This window comes from Symphalangus syndactylus, chromosome 17 (genome assembly GCF_028878055.3).
Source record: "Symphalangus syndactylus isolate Jambi chromosome 17, NHGRI_mSymSyn1-v2.1_pri, whole genome shotgun sequence".
NCBI classification, from domain to species: Eukaryota; Metazoa; Chordata; class Mammalia; order Primates; family Hylobatidae; genus Symphalangus; species Symphalangus syndactylus.
The window spans coordinates 86,726,771-86,750,777 of NC_072439.2; the positions used below are offsets into that span (position 1 = coordinate 86,726,771).

At 43.6% G+C, this 24,007-nt stretch overlaps 1 protein-coding gene across 6 annotated transcripts in view; it reads left to right on the forward strand.

Moving 5' to 3' along the window:
* The window catches only part of VPS8 (VPS8 subunit of CORVET complex), a 237,310-nt gene extending 213,880 nt beyond the window's left edge, over positions 1 to 23,430 (forward strand). For all 6 annotated transcript variants that reach the window (XM_063621917.1, XM_063621919.1, XM_063621915.1 and 3 more), the window contains 2 exons: positions 19,270 to 19,350; positions 22,702 to 23,430. In XM_063621917.1, coding sequence (XP_063477987.1) covers positions 19,270 to 19,350; positions 22,702 to 22,851 — 231 coding nt within the window. In that variant the 3' untranslated portion in view covers positions 22,852 to 23,430. The remainder of the gene's footprint in view (positions 1 to 19,269; positions 19,351 to 22,701) is intronic.
* Positions 23,431 to 24,007: the final 577 nt, after the last annotated feature.

Below are 24,007 nucleotides of genomic sequence, written 5' to 3' on the forward strand. Positions count from 1 at the left end.
TTAGAGTGTCACTGTTCCACTCTGCCGCTGCATGTCAGAGTGTGCATCATATTCCACAACATGTATCTTTTTTTTTTTTTTTTTTTTTTTTTGAGACAGAGTCTCACTGTGTCGCCCAACCTGGAGTGCAGTGGTGCCATCTCAGCTCACTGCAACCTCCGCCTCCCAGGTTCAAGCAATTCTTCTGCCATAGCCTCCCAAGTAGCTGGGACAAGCACACACCACCACACCCGGCTAATTTTTTTGTATTTTTAGGAGAGAAGGGGTTTCACCGTGTTGGCCAGGCTGGTCTCAAACTCCTGACCTCAAGCGATCCTCCCACCTCAGCTTCCCAGAGTGCTGGGATTACAGGCGTGAGCCACCATGCCCAGCCCATAACATGTATCTTTTTATTAGCATTTTGCATTATAGATATTCTTTACAAAAGCTTTAGATTGGCAATATTTATTGTATGTAAAAATTGGTATGTATTTACTTTATATAAAATTTCTTCTTAGTGGGCTCTAATTGATAATTTCAGTAACGAAGTTGGAAGATACACATGGTTCCCTAGGACCTTTACAGTGTTTGATCATGTATGACCAGAAATTTAAAAATCAGGAATCATTGCCTTCAGGTAAAAATTGACATAAAACCCATTGCAATGAACTCCCCAGGATAGATCCAAATGGAGGTCTTGACAGTGTTTAAGGTAGATGAGGAGAGTTAGTTGGGGGCAGCATCAGACACTACTCAGCTATGATGCATCTCTTCTTGACTACCAAAGAAACACCAACCAAGAATTTTCACAGGAAAGTTGGGCCTGTTATATTTATGATAACTAGAGAAAGCATTTTGTCTTATGTCTTGATCTCAGGTACGTGGTTACCTCTCTGAGCAACCCCTGGTTTTAGATCAGCTTTCTCTGCTGGTGTGTTTGCAGAAGCTGAGGGGCCAGGTGCTCTGGCCGAAGACTATCTTCAGACTGGTGGTGCCACTGGAAGGTCCACAGCTGTTCTTCTCAAAGTGACTTCCAGTTAGGGACAATGCACAGGGAATGAGACAGTGGAAAGCCTTTCCAATAGTTCTGTGAATCCATTCAGAAGATATTCTGCAAGCCTCTGTTAGGTGCCAGGGTTCAGAGGGACAAAGGATAGTGAAGAAATACTGTTCCCTCTCTCAGCACATTTACATATTAATGGTCACTGAACTGGTGGATGTCATAGCCAAGCCTCTCAGAAGTTGATTTTCAGTTTGTTAAGTATTCAAGTAAGTTATAAGAATTTGGAGCTGATTTTTGGAGGTTTTTTTTTTTTTTTTTTTTTGAGACAGAGTCTCGCTCTGTCGCCCAGGCTGGAGTGCAGTGGTGCGATCTTGGCTCACTGCAAGCTCTGCCTCCCGGGTTCACGCCATTCTCCTGCCTCAGCCTCTCCGAGTAGCTGGGACTACAGGCGCCCGCCACCACGCCTGGCTAATTTTTTGTATTTTTAGTAGAGACGGGGTTTCACCGTGGTCTCGATCTCCTGACCTCGTGATCCGCCTGCCTTGGCCTCCCAAAGTGCTGGGACTACAAGCGCGAGCCACCGCGCCTGGCCTTGGAGTTTTTTAAGAGACGACGTTTCACCATGTTGCCCAGGCTGGAGTGCAGTGGCACAATCATAGCTCACTGCAGCCTCAAACTCCTGGGCTCAAGCGATTCTCTCACCTCAGCCTCCTGAGTAATTGGGATTATAGGCATGAGCCACCATGCCTGGCTGATTTTTTTTTTTTTTTTTTTGGTTGTTGTTCCAGGTGTTCTTATGAAGTAAGGTTTTTATAACCAATTCCCAGTCTTGCTGCTCATGTCAGCAATATAGACAGCTATACTTGCTCATAATTTTTGTTGAATTACAGGTTGGCTTTTTTTTTTTTTTTAAGGGAAAAAGCCTCACAAAGCCACTGTTTCCATAACAACCAGAAAAGCTGGCCCCAGTGTCTCAGCTGGCTGGCCCTAAGAATGGCTGGTTGATAGTTTCACCAAAGTCAAGGGAAATGAAGAAAACACTGAGATAGATGCAGCATTTTCTAGTTATCATCTGATAGAGGCTTAAATAAAATAAAGATACATTCACCTTTTGATGCCTCACCCTTAACTCTTTCCTGCAAAGATGCGAGTTCTCCTAAACAACAAAATGGTAGCCCTTGATAGATACAGATGCTTCTTTCTGTAGAGTATTTTTCTTAATAGGACTCCAAATACGACTTCATTGCCTCTACTGAGCACCCCCCCCCCAAAAAAAGGAAACAGAGAACATGATTTGATCTTTGTTTTTGCATCAGCAGAGTTGAAAACCTCAGCAAGACAGATGCCTTTTTATGGATGTGAAGAAGCTGGAGTCTAGTTGCCTTTAGACACCTGAAGGGCAGTGATCTGGAGGACACTAACCAGAAGAAAGCATAGGCATCCTTAATTGTTGAGAGGACAGAACTGGTACCTGTGGGTAGCTACTATGTGAATGGAGACGTCAGCTTGGTATGAGAATTTCATAACGGTAGAACAAGCTATCTTGAGTGACACTACATTACCTACTACTAGAGGTGTTTGGTCGGTGACAGAATATCTATTACTCAAAGCTCCTGCCATTGGTCAGAGTTTGGACTAGTTGATTTTTAGATCCCTTGAAGCATTAAAATCTTATGAGTCTATAATTGTATTAAAAACAAGTTGCAGCTGGGCTCAGTGGCTCACACCTGTAATCCCAGCACTTTGGGAAGCCAAGGCAGGCGGATCACATGAGGTCAGGAGTTCGAGACCAGCCTGACCAACATGGTGAAACCCTATCTCTACTGAAAATACAAAAATTAGCCAGGCGTGATGGTGGGCACTTGTATCCAGTCTACTTGGGAGGCTGAGGCAGGAGAATTGCTTGAACCCGGGAGGCAGAGGTTGCAGTGAGCTGAGATCGTGCCATTGCACTCCAGCCTGGACAACAGAGCGAGACTTCATCTTAAAAAAAAAAAAAAAACAGGTTGCATGTTCACTGATGTAGAGAATGATTTTAGTTAAAACTAACTAAACAGCCTAAACTAATAGAATGTGTTGTCTTTCAAAGAAAAATCTGGATTTATGTAAGGAGAGACTTGATTCAGAAGAATCATTGCAATACAGGTGAGGGGGCTATTGCAGTAAGGGGAACGCTCTAACCGTAAGATCTGCAAGGGTCTCAAAGATCACACAGAAAGGAAATTTATTTCGTAAGAGGGGATGGGTAAACAAAGCTAGAAAGAACCAGGTGTGAAGGAGTGGGTGGAGGGAAGGGACAGCTGATCAGAGATGCTTTTCCTTGTGGTCAGTTGATTCTCAGAAGCAACCCTTAAAGGAGAGATTCTGTACTCTGGGTCAGGCTGAGAATGGGTCAGAGTTCAGGGGCTTGGGGAAAAGAAAGAAGCTTAACCAAAATTTGGTTGTCAGTGAATAAGCACTTTGATTTTGTTAATAATTTTTGTAATTAATAGCCTTTATTTTTTAAGAATACTGTAGTTTTAGGTTTACAGAAAAGTAGAGCAGTAAGCACAGAGTTCCCATATGTTCACTTTCCCTCCCCACCCCCACAGTTGCCCCTATTAACATCTTGCATCGATGCGATACACTTGTTCTAATTGATGAGGCAATTTTTTTTTTTTTTTTTTTTGAGACGGAGTCTGGCTCTGTTGCCCAGGCTGGAGTGCAGTGGCACGATCTTGGCCCACTGCAAGCGCCGCCTCCCGGGTTCACGCCATTCCCCTGCCTCAGCCTCCTGAGTAGCTGGGACTACAGGTGCCTGCCACCATGCCCGGTTAATTTTTTTTTTTTGTATTTTTAGTAGAGACGGGGTTTCACCGTGTTAGCCAGGATGGTCTCGATCTCCTGACCTCGTGATCTGCCCGTTGATGAGGCAATATTAATAAATTATTATTAACTAAAGTCCATGGTTTACATTAGGGTTCACTCTTTCTGTTGTATATTCTGAGTTCTGATAAATGTATAATGAAATGTATCCACCATTGCACCGTCATACAGAATAGCTTCACTGCCTTCCAAATCCCTGTGCTCCACCTGTTTATCCTGCTTTCTCCCAAAACTTTCGGCAACTACTAATCTTTTTACTGCATCCATAGTTTTGCCTTTTCTAGAATGGCATGTAATTGCATAGTATATAGGCTTTCTAACTTGGCAGTTTTCACTTAGCAGTCAGCATTTAGGGTTCCTCAGTGTCTTCATGGCTAAATAGCTCTTTTCTTTTTATCACTGAGTAATATTCCCTTGTCTGCTTGGACTATTAATTTGTTTACCCATTCACCTACTGCAGGACATCCTAGTTTTTGCTACGTTTTGACACTTGTGACTAAAGCTGCAGTAAATATCCATGTGTAGGATTTTGTATGGGCATCTCAACTCATTTGTGTAAATACCTAGGACCATGATTGCTGGATTATATGGTAAGACTATCTTTACATTTTTTAAATTGCCAAACTGTCTGCCAAAGTGGCTGTGCCATTTTGCATTCCCAGCAGCAATGAATGAGAGTTCCTATTGCTCCACATCCTCACCAGCATTTGGTGTTGTGGTGGTGTCAGTATTTTGAATTTTAGCCATTCTAATAGGTATGTAGTGGTATCTCATTTTCTTAAATTCACAATTCCCTGATGATATAGGATGTTGAGTATCTTTTGACTCATATGCTTATTTTCCATTTGTATATCTTTTTTTTCAAATTTTATTTTAGATGCAGGGTGTTTATGTGCAGATTTGTTACATGGGAATATTGAGTGATGCTAATGTTTAGTGTGTGAATCCTGTCACCCAGGTAGTGAGCATAGTACCCCCCACCCTCTAGTATTCCACAGTGTCTGTTGTTCCCGTATTTATCTCCATGTGTGCTCGATGTTTAGCTCTCACTTACAAGTGAGAACATGTGGTATTTTGTTTTCTGTTCCTGTGTTAATTTGCTTAGGATTATGGCCACTAGCTCATCTGTGTTACTGCAAAGGATATGATTTCATTCTTTTTTATAGCTGTGTAGTATTCCATGTGTACCAGATTTTCTTTATGCAGTCTATCATTGATGGACATTTAGGTTGATTACATGTCTCTGCTGTTGTGAATAATAGCCATCCTGATGGTGTGAGATGGTATTTCATTGTGGTTTTGATTTGCATTTCTCTGATGATTAGTGATCCTGAGCATTTTTTCGTGTTTGTTGGCCACTTTTATGTCTTCTTTTGAGAAATATTTGTTCATGATCTTTGCTCATCTTTTAATTCAGTTATTTGGTTTTTGCTTATTGTTTTAGCTCCCTATAGAGTCTGGATATTAGGTCTTTGTTGGATGTATAGTTTGAGAATATCTCCTCCTGTTCTGTAGGTTGTCTGTTTGCTTTGTTGATAGTTTTGTTGTTGTTTTGTGTGTATTTTTGCTTTTGTTTTTGTTTTTGCTTTTTTTGCTGTGCACATACTCTTTAGTTTAATTAGGTCCCACTTGTCTATTTTTGCTTTTGTTGCAATTGCTTTTGGAGACTTAGCAAAAAATTATTTGCCAAGGGTCAGTGAATGAAACCAAGACTTGGCTCTTTGAAAAAAATAAACTAGGTTGATAAACCACTAGCTAGCTTAACAAAGAAAAAAAAGAAGATCTAAATAAATACAATCAGAAATGGCAAAGATGACATTACAACTGATCCCACAGAAATAGAAAAGATCCTCAGAATATCAGGAACAACTCTATACACACAAATTAGAAATTCTAGAGGAAACGGATAAATTCCTGGAAACATACACAATCTCCTAAGATTGAATCCAGAATAGATTGTAACTCTGCATAAACCAGTATCAAGCTCTAAAATGGAATCAGTAATAAAAAACACACCAACCAAAAAAAAACACTAGACCAGATGAAGTCACAGCCAAGTTCTATCGAATTATACTTCTTTCTACCAAAAGAAGAACTGGTACCAGTCCTACTGAATATTGAGGAAGGACTCCTCCTTAACTCATTCCGTGAAGCCAGCGTCAACCTAATACCAAAATCTGGCAGAGACACGATGAAGAAAGAAAACTTCAGGCCAATATCCCTGATAAACATAGATGCAAAAATCCTCAACAAAATACCAGCAAACTGAATCCAACAGCATATCAAAAAGTTAACTCACCACAATCAGCTAGGCATTATTCCTGGTATACAAGATTGGTTAAACATATGCAAATGAATAAATGTGATTCAGCACATAAACAGAATCAAAAGCAAAAACAATATGATCATCTCTATATTTGCAGAAAAGGCTTTCAGTGAAATCCAGCATCCCTTCATGATAAAAACCCTCAACAGACTAGGCATCACAGGAACATACCTCAAAATAATAAGAGCCGTCTTTGACAGATGCACAGCCAACATCATACTGAAGAGCCAAAAGCTCGAACCATTCCCTTTGAAAACTGCAACAAGACAAGGATGTCCACTCTCACCACTCCTATTCTACATTGTATTGGAAGTCCTAGCCAGAGCAGTTAGGCAAGAGAAAGAAATAAAAGGCATCCAAATAGGAAACAAAGTAGTCAAACTATCTTTCTTCATTGATAATATGATTCTATACCTAGAATATCCTAAAGACTCTGCCAAAGGTTCCTAGAACTGATAAATGACTTTAATAAAGTTTCAGGAAAGAAAGTCAATGTACAAAAATCAGTAGCATTTCTATACACCAACAGTGTTCAGGCTGAGAATGAAATCAAGAACAGAATCTCACTTTCTATAGCCACAAAACAAAACGAAATGAAATACCTAGGAAGACAGTTAACCAAGATATCTTCTACAAGGAGAACTGCAAACATTGCTGAAAGAAATCAGAGATGACACAAATACATGGAAAAACAGTCCATGCTCATGGATTGGAAGAATCAATATTATAAAGATGGCCATGCTGCTCAAAGCAATTTACAGTCAGTGCTATTCCTACTGAACTACCAACATAATTCTTTACAGAATTAGAAAAAAACTGTTCTAAAATTCATGTGGAACAAAAAAAGACCATGAATAGCCACAGCAATGCTAAGCAAAAAGAGCAAAGCTGGAGGCATCACACTATCTGACTTCAAACTATACTATAAAGCCACGATAACCAAAACAGATTGGTACTGTTACAAAACAGACACATAGATCAGTGACACAGAATAGAAAACTCAGAAATAAAGCCTCAAACCTACAACCACCTGATCTTTGACAAGGCCAACAAAAACAAGCAATGGGGAAAGGACTCCCTATTTAATAAATGGTATTGTATATCTTTTTGATGAAGTCTTTAACCATTAACAGTTTTTCAGTTTTTTTTTAGTGGTGGCCTAGGATTTACCCTATGCATCTTAGCTTTTCATATTCAGCTTTTGATTTGAAGTGCTTAATTCCATTTATATATATATACTTCTATGTAGTTTTATTCCCTTTCCTCCACTTTTGTGGTATTGCACATACCACAAAATATATTTAGTACCTCTAGTAATATATAGTACATATATAGTTATATTGTTATATGTAGTGCATCTAGTAATGTTACAAATGCACAATACGTTGTTGTAATTTTTACTTTATCATCTGTAGTCATTTCCTTAGCTCAGTAAAAGCTTTGTTTTCACCCACCTCCTTTGTGCAAATGTTACATATATTACATTTCCACATATTATAAGCCCAACATTTTATTATACACACTATATATGATTGCTTTTTAAAATGTTATTAGAAGGAAAAAGCAAATATGCATGTATACTGTACTTTATAGTTTCATACTTACCTTTTGCAGTTCCTTTTTTTTTTTAACATGGATTTGAATTACCCTCCATAGTCAGTTGCTTTCATGCCAAAGAAAATGCATTAGTAGTTCTTATAAGCCAGGTCTATCAACAAATTCTCTCAGTTTTTGTTTATCTGGGAAAGTTTTTGTGTCACCTTCATTTTTGAAAGCTAGCTTTGCTGGATATAGAAATCTTAGTGGGCAGTTTTTTCTTTGAGCATTTTGAATATGTGGCCTCCATTGTTTCTGCTGTTAGTTTTATTGGGGTTCTTTGTAAATTACTAGTCATTTTTCTCTTGCTGTTTTCAAGTTTTTCACATTGTTACTGACTTTTGGCATTACATTATTATGTACTTTCAGATATATTATTATGATGTATCTGTTTGTGGATCTCTTTGTTTTCATCCTGCTTAGAATTTGTTAAGCTTCCTGAATGTGTAGGTTATTGTTTTCAATGAACGTAGGAAATTTTTAGCCATAATGTATTCAAATATTTTCACTCTCCTTTCTCTCCTCTTCTGGTCCTCTCTTTATGCATACATTGGGCTGATGATACCTCCACATTTCTCTGAGACTGTGTTCACTTTTCTTCATTCTTTTTTCTCTCTGTTGTTCAGCTTGCATGATCTCTATTGAACTCTTTTAAGTCACCAATTCTTCTGCTGGCTTAAATCTACTGTTGAGCCTGTCTTGTGAATTTGTTTCAGTTGTAGTTTTCAACTCCAGAATTTTCAATCATTCTTTTTTATAATTTGTATCTCTTTATTGATACTGTCTCTATTTGATGTTATATTTTCATCATACCTTCCTTTACTTTGTAAACCATGCTTTCCTTTAGTTCTGTGAAGATATTTATAATGACTATTTTGAAATCTTTTTCTGTTAAATCTGACATCTGTTTACTCTTCCAGGCAGTTTGTTTCCTGCTTTTTTTCCTGGGGTTTGATCATACTTTCCTGTTTCTTTGCATGCCTCATAACTTTTGAATGGAAACTGGACATTTTAGAAAAATATATTGTATATCCTATGTACTGGTCCCCCTACTCCCAGGGCTTGTTATTGGTGACTGGCTAGATGAATTTAGTAAAGTCTATTTTTCTCCACAATATTAAGCTTCTGATATTGTTTCTCAAGTAGGTGTAGCCTTGGGTATGTCTGCAGTCACCCTGGAATTACAGTGGTATTGGCTGGGCTCTCCTTTTATTGCTGTTTGTTTGTTTTTCTCGGACCATACCCCACTGTTACACTCTACAAATTGCCTGATGATTGCTCTATTGTTTCCACTAATGCATTAGGACATACATTGTCTATAAACTATCCAGTCAAATTGCAGTTTCTTTTAAGTAATAGTTTCTGAGACCTAGTTTTGATATTTCTTCTGACCTCACAAGGTCACCTGCAGTTGTCTTTTTCCTCAGTTGTCTTCTGCAAAGTAGCCAGCCTATAGTCTAGGTTGTATCTTCATTAAATCCACAGGTCTCTTCCCAGTTGCATTTCACCACTAACTCCACTGTTCTTAAGAACATACTTAGGATTGAAATTCTCTATATTCAATTGCAAGTGAAGTCAGTTCCTCTGGGAAAAGATTAGGAGTTATTTATTTTAAAGCCTACTTCTTTCCCAAGGAAAAATCTCTGAGCTGGGGCTCTGGAGCTGGGGGTAGGGACAATGGCAAGCTTTTCTCTGAATGTCATCCCCCAGTCTAGTTGTTAAATGCTGTTGGAAGCGGGGAGGGGCAGGAGCCTAAGGTGAGAGCCTAAGCAGCCCCCTGGACTGCCTCTCCTGGACTCATAAGCCAGGGCAAGGGGGATCAGAGACTGAGGATTTTCAGTGCACAGCCTCCAAGGTAGACCTTCCATTCCGTGAGTAGAGGCTTCCAGAAGAAGGGAACCCCCATTACCTCTTGACTGCACTCACCTAGCACTTAGCCCCAGCAACACTGATGGCAGGATGAAAAATACCGAAGTCCCGCTCCTACTGGGAAGAAAGCCTTCCAACTGCAATCTTGGGATGAAGAGAGCCTGCTGTTCTTGGTTGCAGTAGTGTGGAGTTCTACCTTACTGAGTTGTGAAGGTGGGGAAGGGAGCAGTCAGTTCACAAACCATAGTCATCAGATTTTCAGAGTGTAAGGAGGATAGTTTCTTCATTTAGTCTTTAAATGCTTGGAGTTTTCGTTTTATGGTTTTCACCAGTTTTTATTTGGAGTTTATCTTAATCCACTTGTATTGCTATAAAGGAATACCTGCGGCTGGGTAATTTATAAAGAAAAGAGGTTTATTTTGCTCATGGTTCTGTAGGCTGTACAAGCAGCATGTACCAGCATCTGCTTCCAGCTGCCTCCACTCAAGGCAGAAGGCAAAGGGGAGCCAACTTGTCCAGACATCACATAGTTACCAAGAAAAAGAGGCATTGCTAGCCTGATACATTAGAAGCCAACACTATGACACTGTGGGTGTTTTTTTGTTTTGTTTTGTTTTGTTTTTTTAGAAAAGAAATGCTTTTTATTATAAATTGACAAACCAGGAGACAGGAGTCCAGCTCAAATCTGTCTCCCTATGCTGGCTTTAAGGAAGTAATGTTATTAGAAAAGTTTCTGGGGGTAGATTCTGGGATTAGCAGGTGATTAGTAGAAGAAAAGAGAAGGTCTGGAAAGTCCTCAGGGATGTGTGTTTATCTCTGCATACTACCTCATGGGTCTCATGTGCAAATTTGGGAAGAATTAGTATGAAATACGCAGTAGAAATTGGGCTGTGACATCAGCAAGCTCATTCTGCACAAACTCCAGTCAGCCATGTTGCTTCCAGCCAATTTCAACCCGTTTTTTAATCTCACAAGCAGAGGAAGTTTCCGCATTTTAGCAAATTGTTCCTTATCTGCTATCTTGCAAACTCAAGAATTTCTGTTAGTTGTAGACTGTTTTTAACTCTTTGGGCATGGTTTCAACATGGCAAGAGGAGAACCAGGAGAGGGAGGGGAGGGAAGTACCAGGCTCTTTTAAACAACCACCTCTCATGGGAACTAATAGAGTGAGAAATCACTCACCTCCCACCCTCAGGGAAGGCACTAATCTATTCATGAGGGATCCACCTCCATAGCACAAACACCTCCATTAGGCCCTCTCCAACATTGGAGCTCCAATCTCAACACGAGGGTTGGAGGGAACAACATCCAGACTATAGCAGAGCTCCTCAGGCTTCGTGCTAAAGTAGCCTCTCTCCTCATCCATTTTAACAAGCAGTGTTCTGCCTCTGCTTGAAAACCACCTTCTTAAGGCAGGATATTCCATCTTTGGAAGCTCTAAGATAATTCTTCCTTGTAGTAGGTGATGCCAATTGATCCTGGCCCTTCCCCTAGGACCTACCAAAAATAGCTTAATCCTTCTGTTAGAGAGCAGCCTTTCCAGTCCTTCATGTAGCTGACATCCTGAATCTCCAGCCCTTGGTGGTCTCTTGTCCAGGCAGAACATCCACAATCTATTTCCTCTATCTTCTCCACCCTATCATACCACATCTCCTTGAGTATTACCATTGTACTTCAGGTGAGGTCATTTTAGAACAAAATGACATCATCATCCTTACTCTACATTCTGTTTCTGTAAATGGAACCAAAAGCACATTAACTTTTTTAGCAGCCATTTTGCATGGTTGATTCACAGCTAACATACCGATATCAAACTGCCGATTCTGTTCACACGTGCTATTCATGCACATACCCTTGGTTTCTGGAGCCAAGTGCAAGGCATTGCTTATATTGTTTCAGTTCCTGACCCTTGGGAATCATTTTTTTCCTCCCAAGGATAGGCCTCTTTTCCCTTTAAGCCATTGATAAAATATTTATATATAAAAAAGCCAAGGTTGGCCGGGCACGGTGGCTCACACCTGTAATCCCAGCACTTTGGGAGGCCAAGGCGGGCAGAACACCTGAGGTCAGGAGTTGGAGACTAGCCCAGCCAACATGGTGAAACCCTGTCTCTACTGAAAAACACAAAAAATTAGCTGGGCATAGTGGCACACATCTGTAATCCCAGCTATTCAGGAGGCTGAGGCAGGAGAATCGTTTGAACCTGGGAGGCGGAGGTTGCAGTGAGCCGAGGTCATGCCATTGCACTCCAGCCTGGGCAACAAGAGCGAAACTCCATCTCAAAGGAAAAAAAAAAAAAAAAAAAAACAAGGATAGAGCCTTACAGCTCATGATCAGAGACTTAGCTAACATCATTTATTAGCTCCCATGCCAATGCAACTGAGAGGTAATGGCTGTGGGTTTTGCACTTCTTAATATGACACTTCTGCTTGAGTAGTTGTCTGTTCCCGCTCAGACTGTCATATGTGTGTCTTATTACGGGGCTGTGTGTGAGACCATCTCGGTGCCAGTAGTTCTCTATCCTATGCCCTCTCTATATGGAAGGGAACTCCCTCAGCAAAACAGGAGTTCCCTCACGGCTACCATCTTCTTGGACGTTGAGATTATTGATCGAGTTACAAATGGGCCTTTCCCTTCCAACATGTTTCCTGATGAAGCTTTTAGGCACTTCCCACAATACATGGCAGTTATCTTCTTTCTCTTCGGTATGTGTGACAGAGCCACTAGCAGCCTGTTATTGTGCATTAAAAGAACTCAGTAGGCCATTCTTAATTGCACTGTGCTGAATTGTCACCCATTTGTAAAGGTCATGAAATATGAACAGAGCTTCGCAGATTGTGCTGCTCTAATGTATGTGGTGTTTTCTGATGGCTGACATTCTGTCACTGCAGAGCGTAGCCTTCTGCCTGGACTTCTGTCTCAAATCAATTGTGCCAGCCCTGAAAGCTCCCACTTCTTCATATAGTATCAAACATTGGATTGGGCATGTTTGGGAAACAGTGGGACTCTCCGTTGGCTAAAGCAGAAGGGAAGGAGGAGGAGATGAATGTGAAATATGGGCAGGTGCTTGGTGCCATCTGCTGTGGCTGACAAGTCACGGCCTTGGGACTTTTATGTTTTGTTGTTTTCTACAAATATCCTAGGTGTGTTCTAGTTAGAATTTACATTTCTTCCATCATAATATTGAAATTTTGCTCCCTGGTTTTCCGTGAAATAGCAACTGATGGTGGGTATTATTCCAGACATTATGACACCTCCTTAAAAGAGAGCCCCTACTCTGTGTTGCCGAGCATCTGGGCTGTGTTGTCTTCCTTTAGAGACTTTTGAGGTCTTTTTCTGGCAAGCTATTACTATTAAATCAGCCACATATTTTTGAGGCTTATTTTGAAGTTCTGCTAGGGCAGATCCCCAGAGTATCCCTTTCCCTAGTACATGCCCTATAACAATAAATCTTTCTGGATTTTTTTAAGATCTTCCTGTACTGACAAAAAGAAAATGTAATTATGGAATGGCCACAGTATGCCATGTGGCAGGACTCCAAGTTTGCACAGGACAGTGGCCCCTGGAAAGGGGTCAGTCTCACTGTCATCCATCAGTGTCCCTGTTTGTAATGGTCCTGCTCCCTGTCCTGGCATCTCAGGATAATGATGACTCGGGAAAATACCCCCGTTACATTGTGGGTGGCAGCATCCGGCAGTGATTTTTTAATGTTTGGGAATTTGAGCTTCCCCTGCCTGTGAAGCAGGTACACTGAGATGGCCACCCCTTTCCAACCATATCAAGAAAACAGGAAGGCTCTCATGAATTTGACCAAGGAGCTACATTAGTTATCTAAAAATTCAAACTGTATTCTACGTTTTTTAATCCATTTTTTAAAATATATAATGAGATGATCAGCTTTTGTCACCACAGATTTTCCCCCAAGCTATTTCCTTTCAAAGCAGGTTGGGCAAGGAATACCAATCCTGTGTGGGAACAGTATATGGGTTTCAAAGACTTTAAACCAATTGGGGGACATTTTCTTTTGTGAGGAAGCAAAAACAGGTGACCGACACCAAACAGAAGATACTTAGATTCCCTCATCTAATGACACAGCCTTCCCCTAGTGCTAACCTTATGATGGCACCACACAGGATTCCAGTAGGCACTCGGGCAGATGCAGCATCAGCCCCTACAGGCACAGACCAGGCAGCCCAGGGTGTCCACGAGCAGCCCATGACACCATATACATTCAGAGCACCTTATGTTTGTCACTAACATGTCATAGTTGGCTTTAGGGTTAGACCTGTTATCAAGAGTTACCCTGTCTCTTACAAGCTGTATTTTAATACGTCTAAACTTCAGTTTCCTCACAGGTAAATTAAGAAATAATTTCTCCTTCATTGGGCTAATGTACACATTAAACACAAATAGCAGAAGGCCAGAGACTAATGGACAACAGGAAATGAGCTTTCTCCATTTCCCTTCCCAGCCCTTCCCTCACAAGAAAGAGCCTTGTAAGGTAGGCTGTGCAGAGATTTCCCCGTTTGTAGTTGAGATAACTGATATGAGGGATATCAACACAACTAATTAGTGTCAGAGCCAAATTCAGACTTTTTTCTGTTTTGGCAGAAGGCATTCGTGAACGCCTAGTGTGTACCCAAAACTGTCATGACATTGTATTTGAAGTGTCTCACTGCAGAACGAAGCTTAGTTATTAACACTAGGCTTTGGTCTACGCTTCCAAAGTCATTTTTAAGCAGAACACTAGTAGCTATATTTATTTCCATTAGCTGCTCTCTCGTTCTCTCTCCTGGGTCTTTTGTTTATACTTTATAGAATGATGGGATGAGTTTTGAAATTAAAGCAGAATCATGAAGGATCCCCAGAAGGAGGGCAGGTGTCCGTCAGTTTCACAGGAGCTTGATTAGGCAAATTGACCCAGGCAAGTCCTACACTGCCCCTCAGACAACCTTTTGGGTCCCTTGAAAGTGACTTTTGGCTGGGCACAGTGGCTCACGCCTGTAATCTCAGCAATTTGGAAGGCCGAGGCAGGCGGATCACCTGAGGTCAGGAGTTCGAGACCAGCCTGACTAATATGATGAAAACCCGTCTCTACTAAAAATACAAAAATTAGCCAGGCATGGTGGCATGCGCCTGCAATCCCAGCTACTTGGGAGGCTGAGACAGGAGAATCACTTGAACCCGGGAGGCGGAGGTTGCAGTGAGCCGAGATTGTGCCACTGCACTCCAGCCTGGGCAACAAGAGTGAAACTCCGTCTCAAAAAAAAAAAAAGAAAGTGACTTTCGTCAGCCTTCTTCCAGACTGCTGCCAAGAGAATGGCAGATGAAAGACATCTCTGGAACTGGACTCCCATTCAGATCTGGGATCCGCCACCAACCAGAGTGACCTTGGCATATCACTGAATCCCAGGACCTGAGTTTCTTCACCTGTAAAATAACAATAAGAAAAGTACCTACCGCTTAGGGTTTTTGAGATGATTAAATGAGATGATCCATGCTAAGTACTTGTAACAGTGGCTGGCACATGGTCATTACATGATCAATAAAGCGAGCCGCTGCAGTGGGGGAGGGAGGGTTGTTCCTGTGTCGCATCTGAGAAAATGTAAACCAGCATTTTTCCCCTGTGCTGTGAACGGTCACCATGTTGTTTCTTTTTAATCGTGGTATTGAAGGGCTTGGGTTTTTAAGGTTATTTTTCACTGAGCCTTTCAGTCTGTCTCTGTGGCCTCAAGCACTCGCCTCCCTTAGAGCTGCTCATTCTAGGGTCATGACTACTACTCTAAATGAATCTCCTGCAGAGACGTTCTGCCACATTTTCCCCTCCTCTCTCTAGGCAGCTTAGCAACTTGTCTGCCTGTTGTATTATTTCATTACCTAATTCATTGTTAGCTATGACCTACTGAGAGTTTTGAGGCATTGGAGAATGAGAGGCTATGAAGAGTCAGGTTCAATCTGAGAGCAAACTGTGTTGTGGGTGGGAATTTAGAAAAGGTATTTCCTGTTTGCAGAGGGGAAGGAGGTGTGTGGCTTTTCCTTTATCTCTGAAGCCAAACTTTGATTTAGGCAAAACTTTTAAATATTAAGGACCTCCAGTGTGAAACAGCTTAGGTAGTGGCAAAAGACTGGCTGAAGCTATAACAGATGCAGGGAAAGATTTGAAAGTGAGGTGGAGGGCAGGCAGCGAGAAAAGGGGGAAATATGCTTCTCATTCCACTCATCCTACTCCATCTCCACCTTCATTGCCACCAGAAATTTACAGAAGCGCCTGTGGAGGCTTCTAGAATACCAAAAAGACATGATCGCATTACGAATTATACAAAGTGGCCCGTGTCTCTCACAAACTAGGTTTGATCTTCTCATGTGTTAGTGTGGAAAGATAATTAGGAAAGGAAGTGTTAGGGTTTTGATTTCAGGATCTTAGTAATTGCAGAGTAAGAAATGAACAAGCCAAACTCAGCCTTCTGTGACTGTCCGTGTCTTCGAGTATGATTTGGAAGGCTTTATGTCCAGTATCCCTAGGAGTAGTATCATCCCTGTTCTTGAGAATTTGGCCTGTAGGGTGGCAGTGGATCATGGTTGTTTTCCTGTATCAGAGCTTGATATGTTTGTTAAGAGGTCTGTGACCGGGCACAGTGGCTCATGCCTGTAATCTCAGCACTTTGGGAGGCTGAGTCAGGTGGACCACCTGAGGTCAGGAATTCAAGACCAGCCTGACCAATATGGTGAAACCCCATCTCTACTAAAAATACAAAAAATAGCCGAGCATGGTGGTGCACGCCTGTAATCTCAGCTACTCAGGAGGCTGAGGTAGGAGAATTGCTTGAACCTGGGAGGCTGAGATTTCAGTGAGCTGAGATCACGCCACTGCACTCCAGCCTGGGTGACAGAGCAAGACTCCATCTAAAAAAAAAAAAAAAAAAAAAAAAAGAAGAAGTCTGTGTATCCTGAAAGCCCTGGTTTGTTTTCTTCTTTCCAGCTGATGTAGTTTCTGCTCCCACTTCCACATCTGTGAGTCACTGAGCTTTGCAATGTGCTGGCGCCCCATGTCAGCCCAACACCCTTCTCCCTGTGGCTCTCAGAGATCATCAGGACCTCGTTTTCTACCGGATTTACTTTAATGCTGAGTACTACAAGGTCATTTCCAGGGTTGCCACTGTTTCTTCCTCTCATATTCGCTACAGATTAATTTTTAGCTCTTAACACTGGACTTTGTTACATGGGAAGAAAGAAATTTGCTCGAACAGACAGCAGCAAATGCGTTTTTCCTTCTCTTCCAATTGGAAAATCACTCCTAACCAGTTTTATCCTTGAGGGGGTTTAGTGGTCTGAGAATACTTTTATGTTTTTGGAGTGAACAGAGATTATGTTCATATTTGGTTGCTCCTCCTTTATTTTTTGTCTGACCCTAATTTGGCATCTGTAGATGGAAACTGTTATTTCTCTTCAGGGCTGCCATGTGTCTTTGTGACATTGCCCCTAATTTGCTTCCGAATATGCAATAAAAGATAAAAGCCATGATTAGGCTCAGTAAACATTACTATTTTTCTTGAAACTTTCATGCCCTAAATGCCTGTTAATCTCATGGTGCCCACCTCTTCCCTGGATGGTGGAGTGTGGCCTGAGGTGGCATTGCCCTTTGATCAATTGGAACATAGACTGAGAGGAGAGATGTGGCCTCCTCAGGTTATACAGGGAGCTGGTAACAGGAATGGAGCCCATGTTTCCTGATTTCATCCCATTGTTCTTTCTAGGGGGGCACATCTCTCTGGGAGTATAAACAACACAATCGCAGTAATTACTGCCATTGATTGAACATCAAATAGACGCTAAGCCCATACATTATGTCTAATTTTCACAACAATTCTGCAAAGTAGAGTTTTACAGATAAAGAAACAGACTGAGAGAAGCTAAATTCCTTGCCCAGAGCCACTCACCTAGTCTTGGGTAGAGTCCAGATTGAGCCCAAGTGTGTCAGAAACCTGCCCGGTGTTCTTACTGCATGGCAAAGGGTTGGTCACAACGCCAGTGATAAATAGTAAGAAATCGGAAATCTGCATGCCGGCCCTCCCATCCCTTCATTTGATCAGCAGATGATGACTCTGTGGCTGCTTTGTGCAAGCACAGTACTGGGCACTGGTAAGCAAGACAGACAGGGAGCTGACCTTAGCAGCTCTCATTTCCATGAAGTTTTCCCTCTCACGCTCCGCATACCCTCTCCTGCACATCCCCTAACCTCCTTCATTAGCCAGTTTTGCCTGTGCACGATGCTCTGATGCCCCCTTCCTTTCTGTTTCTGTAGCCACATCAGGACGAGGGCCACACGACGTTGTCTCCTGGAGACTGGCTGTGTGCGCAGTACCTGTGGGCCTTCCTGTGCTCTCTAGTTAGTAGCTCTCAGTGAGAACTTGCAGAGTCCCGTGCATCTACTATGTGTTCTGCGTGCATTACCTTCCTGAATCTTCGTAGCCACTTTATGTGATATAGCTATAGTCATTATCTCCATGTGAGCAAAAACAAACAAACAAGCAAAAAATACCCAACTCAGAGAACTTGCCTAGGATTATGCTGCTAATAATTGCTAAAGCCAGGGTTTGGGCTTAGGCTGATGAACTCTGCAGTGCAGGCTCTTACCCACCAACCTGTGCAGTGCAGATGCTTGGGACAGGTTCATAATATAGGGCAAAGAAAAACGTCCTTTTACTAATCTTATACATAAACAAAAACACTTCTGAAATCAACTTTTAACTATGGGTATCTCTGAATTGTAAGAAAAGCTAGTGTATACTGAGCCCTCGCCTGGTACTAGGCAGGCGACACTTTAAATATATATCTCATTTAATTTTTGGCAATCTCAGAAGGTGAGCATTACCCCTTCCTTCCCACAGGTGAGGCAGTTGAGGCTTAGAGAAGTGAGGTGACTTGCCTAAAGTTACATAGCAGGTTACTGTCAGAACTAGTATCCAGATTCTCCTCTGACTCCAAAGCTATGGCCGCCTCCCCCAGAATCCCATTTCTTCTCTCTGCATGTGAGTTGGATCAGGTCCACTGAGATAAGAATCGCAGTTTGGCAGGTCCCACCACAATAACAGGTGGAACAAAACATGGCTGCTGTAAGAGCAGGCTAGACCGGCCCTTTTCCCAAAAGCAGCAGATGAATCTTGCAACCCCGTAGGTGGCGACCAGCTTTATAATGAGACAGAGAGAGGATGAGATTTTTAAATGACAGTGCGTCTCCTGTTACCATGACAGAGAAAAGGGGTATCTTTGCTGGCCGTATGAAGTGATGGACATGGGAATGCAAGGCTGGAAGGAACTAACTAGCTCTGCATAATGGTGCCAAAGAGGGATCAAGAAACCTGAAAGGAACCTATACATACGGGACATTTGGAGACTTCATTGGGAAAAGGGTCCACAGACAGGTCAACCTGCAGCCACACCAAGGAGGGATCTTAGGGGGACTTGCCGATTTCTAACTCATGTTCAGTATATATCTCACTAATTGCTGGTAGCATGGATTGTTTTCAGGAGAATGAAGGAAGCACCGTGTTCTGCTTCGGCATCGTGTAGAGCAAGTCCAGAGGCGCCTAGCCACATGATGTTGTTAATCGTATCGGTTTTTATTTTTCAGGGAACCTCAGAACCTGTTCTGGATCCACAGCAAATCCAAGCATTTGATCAGCTTTGCCGTCTCTACCGAGGAAGCTCCAGGGTAATGTTTGCGTGGTTGTTTATATTTTTATTTCCCTATTTATAATTTACTGCTTTAGACAGGCAGTGTCTTGGAACCTCCCTCTAGCCTCCTCCTAGCCTGGAAGGTGCCCTGGCATCCCTGTTATGGCTACATGGACAACAGACCCTGGCCCCAGGTAGCACTCAGAGCTTGGCAAAGAGAGCAAAGGAAGGGGAAAGCTGTCTGTCCCTTACGTACCATGAGCTGTGAGGACACGGAAGGGCTTCTGTGTTTGACCTCCCTCCACAGAGAGCAGGCCAGACTGATCCCAGGAGGGCTTTGCTTAGGATATGGATAGGTGCCCAATCTCTCCAAAGCCCTAGACCCTCCTGGGCATCTGCATTGGTTGAATTAGTTTTGGCCATGAAAGACAAATGCAAAGTAGTAGTGGTTTAAGCAAGAGAGAAGCGTAAATGCAGCCAGCCAGGGCACATCCACGTACCTCCCTTCAGCTTTCTTCTGTCTCGTGGCTCTGCCTTCCTTAGCACATGACTTAAACTTGTATGGTTCAACATGGCTGCTTCCACTTACCTCCATTGTCTAGAATTTAGACCCATGACCACACCTCACTGCAATGGAGACTGGGAAAATTGGTTTTTATTCCAAAAGACCTTGGGCTACAATTCTTGGTCTACTCTAACTGTGGAAGAAGAGTACAGACTGGAGGGCTTCTAGCAGTCGCTGCCACCACATCAGACCGGGTGTCCCCCAGGCACTTTGGATGTGTACTCATCGCTTTCTCGACCTGTTCTTCATGCCTAGTGCCTGCCTCAGGAATGATACCTCTGTCATCCAGCCACCTAGAGCAGAGACCTGGCAGCACTAGGCTCACCCCTCACCTTCCTGCCACCTGACTGGGGACATCCTGTGGGATCTTCTTTCACCACTACCCCAGGTGGGGCCTCCTTATCACTCATGGAGGCCACTGCAGGTCTTCTGATTGGCTAGAAACCCTTCTGTCCCTTCTCCATGCTGCAGCCTGGCTACCCTTTCTAAAACCAAGTATGTCATGTTACTCCCTTGCCTACAATACATTCTGGATCTCCACCACCTAAAGAATGAGTCCAAACCCTACCATCTTCTCCACTCCCCAAATCACACCTCAATTCTAGCTGGTCCCATTTGTTCCTGAGCTTATCTCGAGCTTGTGCAAACTGCTGTGTCCTCTGCTTCTCTGCCTGGGCCCCCTTCACGCCCTCCCCATTCTTAGGCAGAACGTACTAGGTTACTTGGCAGCTGAAGGAAAGAGTGGTGCTCCTTCTTTGAGAGTTGGTCTGGGCAGAGGTTGTTATTCCAGGAACCTTCTCCAGGGGTCTCCTGGATGCAGTCCAGCAGCTTTATTGAACTGGCCTCACCCCCATCCCTTCCAGCCTCAGCCAAGCTCTGCCCCAGGAGTTGGGTTTCTGGGCCTTCTGAGGAGGTTCTTCGGCTTCAAACTGTTGAGCCCTTATTTAAGGCTCATTGATTTCCAGATCACAAAGCTACCAAAGTGAAACACAAAAATACCTGTTTTCCTGGGAAATAATTTTTTTTTTTTTTTTTGCAATTGATCTTCCCACCTCACAGTGTCAGAATGTGAAAGCATTGAGTTGAGCATCTGTGGCTCATTCTGTTCAAGGCATCGTACATAATAGTCATTGCAGAGAACGTCGCAGGCTGATGGGCAACTGAGAGGGTTATGGAAGAAAGAAAGTGGCATGAAGTGGACTCGGACAGAGCAAGGGACATCTCGTGGCCCCTGGAGTATTGCCTGAGTGGGCCTGCTCGGTGACTTGCAGTCAGAGCTTGAGTCAGAGTTACTGAGTCGTGAAAGAGACCATACATGTGTCTCTGGGCCAGGACCTGGATTACTTTTGATAAATTGACACTTAGGACTTAGGGGCCTTCAGATGTCTTCCCAGTTACCACAGCCACTGGTACTGAGTTTTCCACAGAAGTGACACGTGGACACATGTGAGCTTGTGCCACCGTTGCCTGTGTGGGGAAAAACCCTTTGCTAGAGGTTGGAGGGCACCTTGAAGACATGGTGCCTGGTGGGTGAATCCCACACCGCCACTCACTACTGGTGACTGAGGGCAAGTCACTATGTTGTGAAGGATGAGAAATAACACACATGTCAAGGACCTAGCAAAGTGCCTGTCATGGAAAGATGCTTGATACAGTCACCAGAGGCTGTTAGACATCCCCTCGGACTCCTGGCGTCTTTGGTAGACACAGACAGGGCTGCCCTGAGGAGTCTGATGGCCCCCTTGTCTCAGCTGTGCACTCCCCATGGACCAGGCTTTCACTGGCCTCCATGCGAGCCTACACAGGGTCCCTTAGAGTGTTGGTAGTGGACACGGTGGCCCATCCCACAGGTCCCAACTACTGTTACTAGGGACTATTTTGACCTGGGCTCTGAGTTTTCCTTCACATTAGCTCTGTGGGGTGGAAGTTAACTCACAATGTTCTGGGAAGCAACAGGCAAAGACCCTAATCAGGCAGGAAGTCTAAGGACCTTGGATGTAGAATTCCTCTCTTCTCTGACCATCAAGGGCACCTCAAGAGCCAGGCTGCCAGCTCCCTGCTTTTGCAGAAGCCTCTTTAGGTGAAAGGGATGGTCCCCTGAGTGGCAGAGCACTGGCTTCCCAACAGGCTGACATCAGCGTCTCCTCTTACCCTTCTGTCCTCCTTGGCAGGTCTTCCAGAATTGAGCCACTGACAGAACGAGGGTACTGCTAGTGTCATTGGTGGGAATAAGGAAGCTGGGAGCAGGGAGGACTCACGTGAAGGAGAAGGCAGAATCCAGGGGTTCCACTCTGGAGCCCCTGAGTTTGAGTTGGCAGCTGGGTGTCTGTCTGAAGCCTTCCAGGTTACAGAAGAGAGGTCAGAGCCAGTGGTCATAATTAGTCATTCACCCCGAGGAGAGCGCACCAAGACGGAGAGCCTGGAATGGGCAGAGCTGAGAACAGAGCTCCTCAGCCCAGGGCGCGTCCAAGGGAGAGAAGGGTGGCAGCAGGGCCGTCCACGGCAGCTGGAGGAGCCCTCGGCACAGGGCCAGCCCAGGGTGGGAGAACTCGCCAGTGCCAGGGAGAGCACAGTTTGTGTGCCCTTGGGAGCGAACCAGTCCAGTCTCATTATTGAATGAGGAAATTTAGGCCCTAAAAAATGAAGTGAACTTGCCCAAAGTCACACAGCTAGTTTGTGATATATGGACCTAAGATTCAACCCTGCATGTTACTACTCCTGCAACACAGCGCTGTCTCTCATGTGCCTGAAGCAGTGGATTCAGGAGCCTCTCTTCCCTCTGCTCCCCACAAACCTTAGCTGATGTGTGTCCTTCCTTTGCAGCTGGCTCTCCTCACGGAACTCTCCCAGAATCGCAGCAGCGAGAGCTATAGGCCATTCAGTGGCTCGCAGAGTGCTCCTGCTTTCAACAGCATCTTCCAGAATGAGAATTTCCAGCTGCAGCTCATTCCCCCACCTGTGACTGAGGATTGATGACTCCGTGGAGCCTGGCCCAGGAGAACCAGAGATGATCCCAAGGCAGCTGGGGAGAGGCCCCGCCTCTGGTGGGCTTGGCCTCCACCGCCTCCCACGCTTCTGAGAAGAGGTTCCAAATTGGGCTCCTGTGCCCAGAGCATCCACAGCACATTCCCAGTGTAGACTCCCAGACTTCTCCACATTGTTGTCATGGCGTCAGCTCACCAGACTCATTGATTTTGTTTTGCTTGTTAAGCAAAGGAATGTCACATACCTCTGTCCAGCTTTTTAGGAAATACATTTTGCCTACTGGGACTTTTTCCATTTATCCTGAAGCCTAGAAAGTAGGTGGAACTCACACAAATGGCATTCCAGAGTCTGCCGTACTCCGTCTCCTCCAGCTGCTGGATAATACAAGGAACTTCAACTTCTACAGGGAACAGTGGTTGGCCAGGCTGCAGTATAACTGAAGCATGCCTTGGAGAGAGCAGAGACACTGTGGGGGCCAGGGCCATCTCCCTTTAATGTGTTCATGTTAAAACCTATTTGAGTGTAATACTTGCCGTTTCTAACAATAAATGCTCTGTGTTTAAGTTCTGCAGGTCTCCTGGCTGGCTGGCTCTCAGTCTGTCAAGTCATGGAGGACATTTCGAGCCCTGTTGTCACAATTTTATTAGCTCAAAGTCAGGAATCCTGCCTGTGACAACCCTCCTTAATTCAGATAAGCAGCTCCATCGTCAGCTCTATTCAGAGCAGCCTAGCCACCCACATGCTCCTGTGACAGGGGCTGGGCTGCCAAAGAGAATAGTACTTACTCAGTTTTTGGCCATGGGACTTCGTATATCATTGAGCCAACCACCACAGGAGGTCGCCACACCCAGACACCTGGGTTTCCACCTTACATACTCAGATGATCCTTTTCTCAGTGCACTGGAATCATCAGGCTCTCATGGACTGATACTAACCAAACCCACAGGAAATAGATATATAAACTAGGTAGAAATTTTTTTTTTCTTTTTTTTGAGACAGAGTTTCACTCTTGCTGCTCAGGCTGGAGTACAGTGGCGCTGTCTTGGCTAACTGTAACCTCCGTCTCCCAGGTTCAAGTGACTCTCTTGCCTCAGCTTCCCAAGTAGCTGGGATTACAGGCACCCACCACCACGCCCAGCTAATT